At 38.5% G+C, this 15,666-nt stretch overlaps 1 protein-coding gene across 3 annotated transcripts in view; it reads right to left on the bottom strand.

Annotated features, from left to right (window-relative positions):
* Positions 1-3,737, bottom strand: part of dspb (desmoplakin b) — a 27,602-nt gene extending 23,865 nt beyond the window's left edge. For 2 of the 3 annotated variants that reach the window (XM_083534928.1, XM_083534926.1), the window contains exons 1-3: positions 3,438-3,737; positions 1,209-1,302; positions 964-1,097 (exon numbers count right to left, since the gene is read on the bottom strand). In XM_083534928.1, coding sequence (XP_083391054.1) covers positions 964-1,097; positions 1,209-1,302; positions 3,438-3,607 — 398 coding nt within the window. In that variant the 5' untranslated portion in view covers positions 3,608-3,737. The remainder of the gene's footprint in view (positions 1-963; positions 1,098-1,208; positions 1,303-3,437) is intronic. The other variant, XM_083534927.1, reaches the window with a different exon arrangement.
* Between the last annotated feature and the right edge of the window lie 11,929 nt (positions 3,738-15,666).

Raw genomic sequence — 15,666 nt, forward strand, 5'->3', positions numbered from 1 at the left:
CTTAAATCAGCACATGTCCAGGCACGTCTTAAGTTTGCCAATGACCATTTGGATGATCCAGAGGAGTCATGGGAGAAAGTCATGTGGTCAGATGAGACCAAAATAGAACTTTTGGGTCATAATTCCTCTAAACGTGTTTGGAGGAAGAAGAATGATGAGTACCATCCCAAGAACACCATCCCTACTGTGAAGCATGGGGGTGGTAGCATCATGCTTTGGGGGTGTTTTTCTGCACATGGGACAGGGCAACTGCACTGTATTAAGGAGAGGATGACCGGGGCCATGTATTGCGAGATTTTGGGGAACAACCTCCTACCCTCAGTTAGAGCATTGAAGATAGGTCGAGGCTGGGTCTTCCAACATGACAATGACCCGAAGCACACAGCCAGGATAACCAAGGCTCTGTAAGAAGAATATCAAGGTTCTGGCGTGGCCTAGCCAGTCTCCAGACCTAAACCCAATAGAGAATCTTTGGAGGGAGCTCAAACTCCGTGTTTCTCAGCGTCAGGCCAGAAACCTGGATCTAGAAAAGATCTGTGTGGAGGAGTGGGCCAAAATCCCTCCTGCAGTGTGTGCAAACCTGGTGAAAAACTACAGGAAATGTTTGACCTCTGTAATTGCAAACAAAGGCTACTGTACCAAATATTAACATTGACTTTCTCAGGTGTTCAAATACTTATTTGCAGCTGTATCATACAAATAAATAGTTAAAAAATCATACATTGTGATTTCTGGATTTTTTTTTTTTAGATTATGTCTCTCACAGTGGACATGCACCTACGATGACAATTTCAGACCCCTCCATGATTTCTAAGTGGGAGAACTTGCAAAATAGCAGGGTGTTCATATACTTATTTTCCTCACTGTATATATATATATATATATATGTATATGTGTGTTTGAGTGGCATTGGTCGTGAATGCATTCGTGTCTCTGTTTTATTTGCGTGTACGCATATCTCACGTCATTAGAATGCTCTCGTTGGGCTGGCCCATGTTCCTAAGATCCACAGCGAGAACTTTGAGCTGCTCTATAGTATCTCTGGCAGACATCATGCAATGCTCTGCTTCTGCTGCAGCTCTCACTCTATCGGTGTCCTGCAACGGCAAACACGACCCCTCAGAACACAGCATTCCAGGCATACCGTACCACACACACCAAAAAAACAATGCAAGAAAAAAAAAACCCACACGGGAGCATGAACTCACCGTTTGTAAAATGAACTCTGCTTTATGAAGGAGCGCTTGGCATTGGCTTTGCAGAATGGAAGCTCGCTGATGGATGACAACGTGAAGAGGAGGGCTGGAGGGGAGAAAAAGTTAATAAAAGTTAGCTTTATTGCTAGAGCGTGTTCAGAGAAGCTTGCACAAACATGCGTGAAGGTATTTATAGTGGTGGGAAATACCATGGTTCAGCATTTCGATTAATTTTTACAGTATCGAATTGAACTATAAAACTCACAAATATACTAAATTCATTTGGAATCCTGTACTGCTTAATGTGTGCAAATTCCTGAAATTCCTTTGATTTTCCCATAGAATATGAACTCATGACAGGCTTTAGGGACTTACGGACAAACATTGACAGAAAGCTAGGACCTTTGATTCGACTCACCATGCCATATAAGAGAAGACGGAAAAAAAGTGAGAAAAACGTTGACACAGGTCTTCATTTTTAATTCAATCTGATGAACGTAAACCAAAGTCTAAACCAAAACTCTCAAGTACATATACTGACTTTTGCAGTTTTTCCACTTTTTAAAAAAACATGACCAACTTTCTGTCTCTTATATTTCACATGTGGCTGTATTGTATTATTGTTAAAATAGGAATTTTACTCTTTTGTAGTATAAATTGGTCCGCTTCTATGTTATAATTTTACTAAAACACTCGAAGATGAGTTATGCTGAACAAAAAAATCATTTTTTCATATATTTATTTCTCAATAACAGAAACCATGACAACCATAACTTTAATGTAACGTAAAAAATTTCTTTCGGCCCACAGCGCTCGATCAACTTGGTCTTTTATAAGAAAAAGTATTGGGTATTCATGAAAAAATAAATAATAAAAAAAAAAAAAAAAAAAAAAAAACACACGAGCAGGATATTTTGTTTACAACTAATGCAAGTCGAATGTGAAAGTATGCATGTGAAATGTTTTAATCCGAAAATATATTTTGCGTAATAAGTCAAACTTCCTCCTCTCGAAAGGGACAAGATTCGCCTCCCACCTCCATTGTTGTGGTTTACAGGAACTGCTGAGGGGCCAAACAACACTGGAGACAAAGGAATGTGCACCCCCCCCCCAAAAAAAGTCAAATATCTGCAGAGAGATTATTTCCGGTCTATAGCACCAGTACCCATGGCCAGCTTGTATGGATGTAAATTCAGTGTGTGTGTGTGTGTGTGTGTGTGTGTGTGTGTGTCTACAGTACATACATACATATATACACACACACACACACACACACACACACTATATATATATATATATATATATATATATATATCAATGTGTGTGTCTATATACACATACAGTACATACATACATACATACATACATATACACACACACACACACACACACTATATATATATATATATATATATATATATATATCAATGTGTGTGTCTATATACACATACAGTACATACATACATACATACATACATATACACACACACACACACACACACTATATATATATATATATATATATATCAATGTGTGTGTCTATATACACATACAGTACATACATACATACATACATACATATATACATATATATACACACACACACACACACTATATATATATATATATATATATATATATATATATATATATATATATATATATATATATATATATATATATATAAAATATTATTTATAAAAAAATAAATCATTAACTACAACCTGAGCATGATGCAAATATGAATAGAAAATGTGCATGTATATGAAAGATGTATATAAAAGAATATGAAATGCATGTTAAAATAAATTGCAATTCTAAAAGTATTAAAAACACTCATGAGCTCTTTTACACACGGTATATAATGTAGTACATAATAAATTGCATAATAAGTCAAAGACAAAAACTGGAAATCGTTTTCTTTTTTCTGGCCAGCCATCAGATGCTTCATTGTTGTGAACTGGTAAGAGAACACCACAAGCACCTGGAGAGATAAAAGCCCTGAAACTAAATACAGAGGCTAGAAACCATACAGGGTTTTTTTTTATCAAGGAGAAGATCAGAGACTCTGTTTAAACACTGAAGACAATCAGACCCATGGTCTCTCAATAGATGGTTGTGGAGTAACTGTGTTAAATTAGTAGATTTCAGTAAAGACAGCAGATGTTGCTCCATAAGACAAACTTCAAAGGTCAATTCTGGAGGATACATTGTAGCCTGGGAATTGTGAGGAGTTCTTACCCCTGTCCTCCTCCCATGGAGCCTTTGGAGAAGGTGTAGTTGTAGTCCTCGGCATAGTCCTGGACGAATCCATTACCGCCGACCTGATAGTTACCGACCTCGACGTCGCTGCGAGAGCCGGTGCGCCGGCTGAGAGAGTGCAGCCCCCGCTGCGATCCGTAAACACTCATGGTTTCATCCAAAGTTCACACCAACACCATCAAGAACCCGAGAAAAAACCGAGAACCAGGTTAGATCGCACTGCTCCAGCGATGATCTCCAACTTCGTCCTACTCCACCACGGAATAAACATGAAAGCACCGCCCTCTGCTCCCCCAAACCCCGCCCTCACCATTAAAACACCGCCCTCGCCGTTAAAACACCGCCCATAACTCCGCCCACGCCGTCACTGTTTACCACCAGATCTCTTCTTTGACCCAAGGTTACTTTTCAGCTTGTTTTATGCTTCACATCCGGTCTTCTCTCTCGTTTCATACCAAAAATCCATAAACCATGATTTATTCAAACTTTTTCTTAGATAAATTTGTATAATTTTTTTTTTTTTACTAAAAAAATAACGCATCATATAATAATCATAATGCCCAAAGATAAGTCAAATGTATTATGATTATTATGATGCATTATTTTTTTGGCATTTAACCCTAAATTGCTCAGCTGTGTACATGAGATCTTCTGAAAAGTGATGAAGTCGAATACCATAAATGTTATGATGGAGAATTTTTTGATTGGTGTTGATCATGAAAGTTCGTTTGTTTAAAATAATGATGGAATACAATGGTTTCTTTAGTAGTTACAGCAACAACAAAAAAACTTCCAAATTTTGCTGAATTGACGTATTTAATAAAAATTGCTGAGTGGGACAAAATCCTGAACCTGTGATAGCATGTTCTTCTTGAAATAACTTGCTTTTCTAGCGATCTCATAATACGTTTCCTTGAAATACACTGGTGGACAGGAAGGAAGTAAATGTAATTTGTTACTTTAAAGTAGTTTTTTCACGTATTTGTACTTTTTAATAAAAATTTTTGTTTGGTCAAGTCAAATATCAATCAACGATATTGATTTAAGATTGAATTACATGATAATTTACAGTATTTAGTTTAGCATAATGTGTGTAACTTGCAACAAAACAATTACAGCCTTACTTGTCTATTACTTACTTATTGATTTGATTACCTTTAATTGAGGTGATGTCAAAGGTTTTATGTGATTGTACTGAAAAGGTCCTAAAATGAGGTCAGTGAGGAGAATCTCCAGTGCAGCTTAAAAATGCTTATTTAAAAGACATGTTTTATGAGGAAACCGATGTTGTATGTATCGTATGGCTACAATTAAAAAATAAGTTGTTTGGTTCTGAGAGTTTGATCAATTGTACACAATGGCGTGTATTTAATTGTGCAATAAATGCATTTAGGGTGATATTTATACATAAAATGAAGCTCTCAGAAATGTCTCCAAATTTGTGGACTGTTTTGAGAATATTTCGGACTCATCCAGTGATGGAAGCTGAAGCTGAGAGCAGCCTTTCAGAGCTGAAACTAATTAATGGGGGAGACGTCGGGTCATGGCGTGGTTCACCCAAAGAATCCATCATTGCTGCTTGGTGGTATCTACTTAGCATGGACATACAGTTCAATGTGAGTTAAACAGCAAGCAGAACATTTAGAGTGGAATAAATGATGGGAGAAACTTTAACTTTCCACAACACCCGTGGCCTTATTTCTTATAAGTCGTTGAAAGGAAGGTTTTGGGTTTATGATCATTTTATTAGATATCAGATATCAGTGTTTGATTCATTAATATAATTGTATTAAAAGATTGATGTGCTGAGAGTAACAGTATTTTCACGTAAACTGGGGTGATTTAGTAAAGAGTCTTGTGATAAAAAATGATAATAGGAACATTACAGTGATAATAAATCATACTAAAGTACATTTTATGACAAACACTTTTGTACTTTTTTACTCAAGTGAAGGTTAATTGGAGCACTTTTGCTTTTACTGGAGTCGTATTTCACCTACTGTGTCTCTCCTTTTACTCAACTACATGCTTCGTGTACTTCATCCACTGCTGTTGAAATAACAATACATCATGTTGCAAGCCACCACCATGATCTTGTGACTTCAAATCCTCAATATTGATTGATTCTACAGCAGATTGCATTGCCTGCATTGGCAAAAGAAAACACTTAAATATCTCAGATTGGGAAACGATTTCTTTCAAAGTTTCTAATTACTGCACTTTACAGGAAAAACAGGTTCAAGTTTATGACCCCGATTGAAAAATAGGTTCTGCAAGACTGCAAGACACTGCAAGTGTCTGATTCTGAATTATGTTATATGTAATGTGGTATCTAATATTACCTGAATCCAAAAACCTGTAACCAGTAAGCTGTGACATGACTAGACTGATCACAATTGAATCTTACCACAGGACACACACACACTCATGGGTGTGTCCATGTAAGGTATCAGAACCCCACACACAGCTGTAGTATTTCTCTCCTCCATGTGTGAATGGGTGCATCCATCCTGACACCGGGGTCATAAAGAGGAGGTGGGTTTGAGGGGGGGGATGAAGCAAGGAGAAAAGTGAAGTCGACAAACTAGTAGTCGAGGCGGTGATAGCTTCTCTGACTCACCCTGTTATTTGACATGTAGCTCTGGGCACATTTCTGAAAGTATCTTGAGCATGTCTAAACCTGACACCATAAAGCGACGTGTGTGCCTTAGGCAGTACTCACAATTTATTTCAACAATCGTTTTTTTTATATAATATTTTCTAACAAATACTGCAGGTAACTTTATATAGGGTTATGATCCCAAATGCATGTGTTTTTAAACTGGTAATTTGCAATGAAGTACGTTATTGAGAACAACAATGATACTGAAAACACACGGTTAGACATTGAATTGATCTTCACACTTCATTTCCTACAAAGAAATTTACATTGTTTTATCCACAAATCACAAAATCAGAATTCACGAAAGAGTGCGTTGTATTTTCCTCCTCAAAGTATGACATTCCATTGTTTCAATCATTTTAATATAAAATATGAACCATATATGATGAAATGCATGATGAAAGAATCACGTATGATCAAGCAGTTCCTACTAAACCTACAGTTTGCCCTGTTATAATGCTTTACAATAGTGTGGAAACAAAAGGCAGAAACACACAAGAATTGGACAGTAATTGACTGGAAGGAAGTTCTGTAGACAGATGAGTCGTGACATTTTTGGAGAAGGAGAAAAGATGTTAGCAGACTGCCTCACCCCCACAGTCAAACATGGAGGTGGAAGCTTAATGGTTGGGGTTGTTTTGGAGAATGGAATTGAATGGCCTTCTGTCACCACACCTAAATCCTATTGAACTGGTCTGGGATAAACTGGATCACAAGTTCAGACAGAAATTTCCATCCTGTGAAGAAGTTTTACAAGAGGCATGGCAAAGCATTTCAGCTGTAATTTTGGTGCTTCCAGTGGTTAAGACGTTAGACTTCTGATCTAAAAGTCGAGAGTTAAAATCCCAGCACCACTAAAGCTGCCATAGTTGGGCCCACGAGCATGAACATAACATGCATATAGCCAAGTCTTCTCTGCTGGCCTAAACACTATCAGAAGCAGTGACCTACATTTACAACCTAAATTCTAATATTTGTTCCCTGAAATTGTATTAATTTATTCCCAACAGTTTATTCTCTTCATTTCGTAGCGTTTCTCTTGGCTGCACTGCTTCCAGTACGTGTATGTGGATGTTAGATTTTTCGTCCAATCAGATTTCAGCCTCTATGTGCTGCCATGTCAATCTAATCTGCCCAGAGCCTTCAAAATCAGTACTGCTGGCCTTTTTACCTTATACTTTATAAGCAATGGGTCCGTTTCTTCAACCAATCAGATTTCACATTTTCCTCACAGGGCCTCTAAGCGTTTTTCGGACCTCTGATTAGTTGATCAGAGGGAAACTGTTACAGCCAAGTTCGACTAGCAAAACACGTGTGTAGCTCTGCACACATTAATACATCTGAGTTAGACTTTTTTAATGCCTATGGAGGAAGAGAATATGATTTGGTTTTGGACATAGTAAAAAATAAATTTTCATAAAAAGCTAGACATCGTCGGCCAACCCTGAAGCTAGCTAGCATGTCTCAGCCCTGGAAAGGGTTTGTTCACCACTTCCAGACCAGTGAATACGAGCGGTACCTCTGGATTACAGCCTCTGAGGAGCGCTGCACATTATGAGTCTGCATCTCTGGTGAGTGGGTTGTGTTTTATTTACATTTTAATGTTTCTGTCATGTTATTAGACAAATATTGATTCTGAACTGCTCCAGATGATGAAGGTGCACAGTTATGGTTGTCTTAACTGGGTTTCTTGCTTTAGTAAAATGTTTTTTTTACCCTCTATATGTGAAATTCCTCTCTCTCTGTAATGCCAAGCGTTTGGTATATTGCGTTTTCGTATTGTATATAGTGGTGGTATTAAGAGGTGGGTTAAGTCGGGTAAGTCCTCACTGTCTCCAATAGTCCTTAATAAAATGGCAGTCTCAGAAAACATGGCAATGGTTTTGGTTTCCACAGTTTCTCCAACATATACACAGTATTCATTATAATGACTGTCTGGTCTAATGCACTAAGCTCCAAATAACTGTATTGCGTCAAGATCTGCCCCATTTAATGAACACCTCTGTTTCCACACGCTCAGTTACTATTACAAAAAAGTGCACCGGAACACAGTATTTATTAAAAACAGTTATGTGGGGTTCGGTAGATTAGAGCCAAAGGAGCAGATCTGGAGGGATCATGGATATGGAGTGTTTTCTGGTAAACTGGGATGTTTGGATGATGTCGTTCCGCCACTCATACGTTCACTCAGGTTTGTTGATGGTAGTGTGGTAGGCCTTATCTTACTGTATTTCAGAGATCCTACATGTCTGTTACCGTCTGGCTTTTAGTTATGCTGCGATAGTTAGTCTTGCTGGAGTCCTCGACTGCACCCTGATCACACTGTACGATCTCTTAAACCTTTATGAAGTAATAAGGATACTTACTAATCCTTATTTCTTTCGTTTTCTTTCTCTCCGTCGAATTAAACATGATCCTGAGGTTCATGCTTTTTTTTCCTTTTCAGATTCACCCGCTTTATCCCGATGCCCTACCTCTGGTTGGAATTCTCTTTAATTTCAGACCATTCTGTGCATCTGAGGATGGTTCCACATAAACAGCTTAAAGATCCATTACTGAGCAACTCAAAAACTTCTGCATTTACAGTAGGACACAGATGGAACTGTAATGAATGGACGTTCCGTGTTGAAGATGGATGGAGGATGGTTTTTCTTTGGAGTCTGGTTCCTCTCAAGGTTTCTTCCTCATACTATCATAGGAGGTTTTCTCAGTTTCTTTCTTGCCACAGTCTCCACTGGATTGCTCATTAGGGTTAAACTTATAGGCACATATGACATAATTTCAGATATCAGATAATATTCAGATTCTAAATGTTTCTGTATTTACACACCTTGTTCTGTATGAGAAATGTATTTTAACAGGTAACCTGAATGTTACATCATGAACTCTGAGGTGCTGCAGTTCATTACTGTGTCTTGTTTCCCATCTGTTCTAATCTCTATTGCTGTGGTGAATATAAATCAATACTGCAATACTGTGGAAGCTCCTGAAGACCAAGTGGTGAAGATTAAAGCCTGAATAAATCCGTTCTAATCCTGAGCAAAGCTGAGGTAATCATGCCTCACCACAGCTTAGCATGTTCAGTCATGTTGCTAGGATTGGGAGTTTTTTCATTAGTTTCATTCTAATGTTAATTATTAAACTGGTTGGAGTGATTCTACTATCCAGGATGGAAATCGTTAATGAAGATTGATCGTTTTTGAAATCTTATACTGTGGTGTTTGGGTATAAATCCTCAGCTGTAATATGATCTACTCAGGTTCCCAGGGCATCTTGTCGTGCACACCCACACATATATAATCACTTTTTTCTAACAAGTCTGGACAATGCTTTTTTTTTTCCTCATGCAGGAACCCTGTGATTTGGGAGTCTAAGTTTCTCTGACTAGATAAGATGCAGATTATAAATTAACTGAAGCAAAAATGTAAAATATTTGTGATATTTTTCATTGTAGTACTCAATCCATAATATGTTGTAATAAGTAATGTAATGTATTAAGTTGATTTTTGTAAATTTTATATATATATATGATGTTTTATTTACTTTATTTGTACTATAAAAAAAAATGTAAATGTGTTTACAATGCCTCTTTATGTCTGCCATTTAAAACCGTCCGTGTGGAAACAGCAAAAGTTCCCTTTGGTATCCTGATGATTTACGTCATTCAAAACACCATAATTAATTTCAAACATTTACAAGTATATTTTGTCTTCATGCTCTATGTTGAGTTTGGTTTTACTGTGCATGTTGATTAGACCAGTGGACCCCAACCCCCAGGCCGTGGGTCAATTGGTACCGGGCCGCACAGAAAGAATACATAACTTACATTATTTCCATTTTATTTATTATCTGATTCTGAACGATGTTTCATTTTGCTAAATTTGCTAAAGATTCTCTTCGTCACATCTGTCTATGACTCACTCTTGATGCATGTCAAGATGCCTCGGTCACATGTCTTACCTCCACCCGCTACCTTATTTAAGGGGCTGCTCCGGCTGCTAACACATAATACATTACATGTATTACATAATATATTAGATTTGGACTGTAGTTAAAGTCAACAATTTGCTACACTGACTCAGGACTACAGTTTGCTTCTGATCACCATCACTGCACCTCAACATCATTTAACTCTAATCAATGCACATTCGGTGCAACTCAGATGAGGATGGGTTTCCCTCTTGAGTCTGGTTCCTTTCAAGGTTTCTTCCTTATGCCATCTCAGGGAGTTTTTCCTTCACCACAGTCGCCACCGGATAACACATCAGGGACAACTGTACATTTTTATTAATTCTTTTTTACCACATTATCTGTGTAAAGCTGCTTTAAAACAATGTTCATTGTTAAAAGTGCTACACAAATAAAAATGAATAAATATTATATATAAAAATTATATATCTTGAGCAGTCATAACATTATGACCGGTGAAGTGAATAACACTGATTATCTCTTTGCCATGGTACCTGTTAGTGGGTGGGCTATATTAAGCAGCCAGTGAACATTTGGTCCTCAAAACTGATATGTTAAAAGCAGGAAAAAGGTTATGAGCGAGTTTGAGAAGGGCCAAATTGTGACGTCTAGACGTCTGGATCATCGCGTATCCAAAACTGTAGTTCTTGTGGGCTGTTCCTGGTCTGCAGTAATTAGTATCTATCAAAAGTGGTCCAAGGAAGGAACAGTGGTGAACTGGCAACAGGGTCATTGTGGGGAGCGAAGGCTGGTCCGTGTGGTCCGATCCAACAGATGAACTCCGGTAGCTCAAACTATTGAAAAAGTTAATTCGGAGACCAACGCAATATTAGGCAGGTGGTCAGAATGTTACACCTGACTGATGTATATATTTAAGACCGTCGTGTTTAAAGACTCAGACATTCGGACATTATATGGAAGTTCATTCCACCATTTTCGGTGCCAGAATAAGGAAGATTCTGGAAGCTTGTCTTCCTTGTACTCTTATTGAGACAAACTGAGCTGTGGCTGAGGATCGGTGGGAGCTTAGCGCAGCATTGGGTGATAAGTTCTCCAAAATAGACGGATGCTGGTCAGTTTTTGGCTTTGTACTGCGAGCAGCTCCAGGAAGATAGTGAATAAAGCAGCAGTGGGGCGGTATGAGAGAACCTAGCAAGGTTAAAAGCTAGCAATGCGGCTGTATTCTGGATCAGTTGCAGAGGTTGAATGTATTTCAGAGGCAAATCTGCCAGGAGCGAGTTGCAGTAGTCCAGACTTGAGATGACAAGTACCTGGGTGGCCTGTGGAGACAGAAACAGACAAGTGTGAAGAAATGAATAGTCGCTTGTCTGTGGTTGCACACAAGATCTTGACATGGAGAATCAACAGCAGTTCAGTAATAAAAGTGAGGAAAATACTGCAGATTGTCATGTTGGGACAAATATTTTTGTTGATTTCTTCACAGTAAGAGGGACATGTTATCTGCAGCTATTCATAGATTTGACTTAACATTTACTAGCTGACATAGATACTCCCTCAGAGTGGAAACGAGAAGATCAGTGTGTTGTTTTGAGTCTGAAATGATCACGTTACCGAAAGCTGACCCTCCCTCTGGACCGATGTCCATTGTGAGACGTTACCTGGGTTCATTTTCCCAAGAAAGACATTACACACTTTCTTTCACTGTTTTTGTGCAATCAGAACTTAATGATCTTCGTTGCACAAGCGTTTAAAATAACATCGTTTCTGGAATACACCCTAATTTTGATTGATGGCGAAATATAATGGAAGGTTCGCAGATCTACGAGAAATGAACGAGGTCTAACTTCATGCTCATAGCTGCTTGTGAAATAGCTGACCTCATCACTGCACCATGTGTGTCTACTGCCTGTGTCACTTTACACCATCTCAGACACGGTTTCTCATCCACGTGAGGGTCATTGCTCAGTATGTGCACCCATCTTCATAAAAAATAAGTAGCAGGTTATAGAGGGAGAGAGGAGGGAAAGAAAGCCTTGGGGTTGTAACAGACAGCAAGACAATTATTTTTTTTAACATTCAGGAAAAACCTGTTATTCTATAGGGTGTGGAAAATCCAAGTCGCTTGTTTGTTTTTTACACAGATGTTTGAATCTTTTTTCTTCTTCTGATTTCACTTCTCATCTAGTAGAGGATGAAAAAGCTTTACAGCCATAGACATGTTCAGCTATATTTGTTTGAATATTTGACTGCCAAATCATGGAACACACACACACACACACACACACACACACACACACACACACACACACACACACACACACACACAAACACACACTGGCCCAGTGTATATAGAGTGCAATGCATCATGCTAACTGTCAGTTGAACAAATATGTTTTGCCTTATTTTTTTTGCCATTATTGTCAGCTTGCCAATCGAAAATGACTGACAATAGTGTCTTTGGTAGTGTATGTAAAAAGTATACAGCCCTTTTTTATTATTGGATTGAGGTCTCTTTGTAAAAGGGTGCCATCTAGTGGCTGGAAACTACATTGCACCCCTAAACTGTGACGTAATTTCGCTTCAAAGCTGTTGTGTGCATCGTTTTAGATGTGTTTAGTGTGTTTAAATACTTTTTGAATATAAAAAAAAGGATATATTTATATTAATATATTGTGATTTCAATAACCAAGCACAGGGTATAATAAACTTGCAGGAGAGTGTGATCACGTGATCTTTTTTCTTTGTCTCTATTGGAAGCTTCAATGCCCATTTAATAATATTCAAAGTTTACTTTCAATATTCTTTTTTTTTTTTTTTTTACATTTTAAAAAGCCATCATGAGTAGATACATCTTTGGTGAACACTGCCATGTAAAAACAAACCATTTCACGGAGCCTCATAATTCACATAATAATTCAATAAACCTTTCCTTCACCTGCCCATTTGTTTATTAGTCTTGTTTGACATTTGCCTCACAGTACCATGTCTTCTCAGATGTGTTCTTTTCTGCTCACGGTGGCTGTAAATTGTGACTATTTGACCAGTGGAGGGCAATAAATTCCACACCTAGGCCTTCAGTGGTGTCCCAGCTCAAACAATCCACCTCTTAATGGCATCATTATGATGTGGTAGAAACCATCAATATTAGAAAAACACAGTGTCACAGACAAGAATCTCATACAGTGAGAATAAATGTCATTATTCAAGCAAGAAACCCAGGTCCCCTGGTGGTCTAGTGGTTAAGATGCAGCGCTCTCACTGTTGCGACCCGGGTTCGATCCCCGGTCAGGGAACCATCCCCAGCCACTCTCAGTGCCGGTCCCAAGCCCGGATAAATTGGGGAGGGTTGCGTTAGGAAGGGCATCCAGCGTAAAACATATGCCAAATCAAACGTGCGGAGGATCCGCTGTGGCGACCCCTAACGGGAGAAGCCGAAAGAAAGAAAGAAAGAAAATTCAAGCAAGAAACCCAATGAACACAATTCAATGAGTCTCCTTTCACTGGAGTCACAGCTGCACCAGACATCTTCTCTAGGAGAAGCAATATTAACCTCATAAAATATTTTCCCTGCATTTCTGTACATTTTTTGGTGCATTGTGGTTTTCCCAGGGATCTGAAAAGAAGGCAAATTGTGTGTTTTTTGTGCAAATTCTACAGGAAGAAAAATGCAAATGGTTAATGAAAAAGCAACTGATTGTCGAAACAGCTTTTCTTGTCTTTTCAAGAAAAAATAGCTATTAAAGACGCACAAATATAGCTGCGTTGGTGCAGTTTGCTACAGATGCGGTTTGCTGACTCTGACTAGTGCGCTCTATGACCAGCCAATCAAAGGACTTGAAATTGCTGACGTGATTGTACGCCTTCTAGAGGGCCCCAGAGTGGCCAAATCGTAATTTAACTGGTTGAAGCAACAGCTTGCAGTGTTCACTGTAAAGGCTCAAGGCAGATACCATTGAGCACCCCGGCAACACGTGATGTGATGGCTGAAATCTGATTGGATAGAAACCCCAACCGAAACTTACCCTTCAAGGAGCAGTGCGTATAAGAGAAACGCAATAAAATGAAGAAAAGGGACTATCAGGAATAATTTAATAAATATTCATGCACAAAAGAATATATTAAATCACAAGTCAGTGATTTTAGACCAGCAGAAAAGGTCTTTTCTGGTCCTGAGGGCCCGCCACTTTTATTTAATTTACTGTAGCCTTCTTGTTAAGCCAAAAACAGTCTGGCCCATCAACTCTGACCTCTTCTGCACCTCCTCCAGCAGAACTGGCATTTGCTAGATGTTTTTACTTTTCCTGTTCGCACCATGATATTGAAACTAGTAACACTCACAAGAGATCCGCCAGAGAGCATCTACTCTTGGTTACTGATCAGAAGTCCAGGGGTTCATGCAACAGTACCACCGAGCTGCCACTCTTGGGTCCTTCAACCCTCTATGCTCCAGGGGTGCTGTATCATGCCTGACCCTGTGCCTTCTAACATATGATATGCGAAGATGGCATTTCACTGTCCTGTAATGCACATGAGAAGTAAAAACCGTCTCTAAATTCTGAAGTGGTAGTTCGGAAGAGCTTGCAGAAGGTTGTGAGTTCAAATCTCAGCACTGGTATGCAACTGTTTAAAGGGCTCTAGATAAGGATGTCTGGCAAATGAGGTTTTCTTTTTAAAGAAATGTGTATATAGTAGGGATGGTAAGAATAACCGTCATAAAAGTGAATGACGTGATGCGTTTCGATTGAAAAAATAATCAATATGCATCGGATACAAGTTGGCATTTGTGTTTGTATTGATTTCTATATGATTATTAGCAGATGCACTGTATTTTTATCATTTAGAATGTGACCAATAATATGTAACCGCTATTTTATATGCGGATTGATTTCTCCTCGGCGAAACCGTTTCTCGAGCGCGTTCTCTCAGCACCGAGGCCGAGGCGTGTCCTGAAAATCGCATAGAATACGGATTAACATGGCAGAGGTAGAGCTGTAACTTCATTTGGTTTTATTGATTTTTTTCTCTTCCTGCATTACAAAGGCGTGTTTGTGAACTTGTTGATTTGCTGTCTGTCTGAACCAAAGAAATCAAAGCCAACTATCTGCTTTGCACCAGTTGTGCAAGTTGTCCCACTTAAAAAGATGAGAAACTTATTTTCCACCATAATTTGCAAATAAATTTGTTAAAAATCATCATTTTGTCTCTCATAGTTGGAGTGTACCTATGATGAATATTACAGGCCTATCTCATCTTTTTAAGTAGGAGAACCTGCACAATTGGTGGCTGACTAAATACTTTTTTGCCCCACTGTTTTGCAATTCACTATAGTGCAGTTCGTTGGCTTTGATTTCTTTGGTCCAGACAGACAGCAAATCAAAAATTTAAGCGCGGCTCATATTTTTTTCATTGCATTGTTTTGAGTTGAATCGCATCGTCGAAATAGAGGTGAATCGTATCACATCGCACATGTAGCTGCTTCATAAGTACTGTATCTTTGATGTATTGAATGCAAATCGCATTGGCCTCAGTTATGGAGATGCACATCTATAGTATATAACCATTATATCAAGTATATAAGAAAGGATGTCCTGTTTCTCTTAAAGTGAGTAGCTATTG

The sequence above is a fragment of the Silurus aristotelis genome (assembly GCF_946808225.1).
Source record: "Silurus aristotelis genome assembly, chromosome: 29".
In the NCBI taxonomy this organism is placed as follows: Eukaryota; Metazoa; Chordata; class Actinopteri; order Siluriformes; family Siluridae; genus Silurus; species Silurus aristotelis.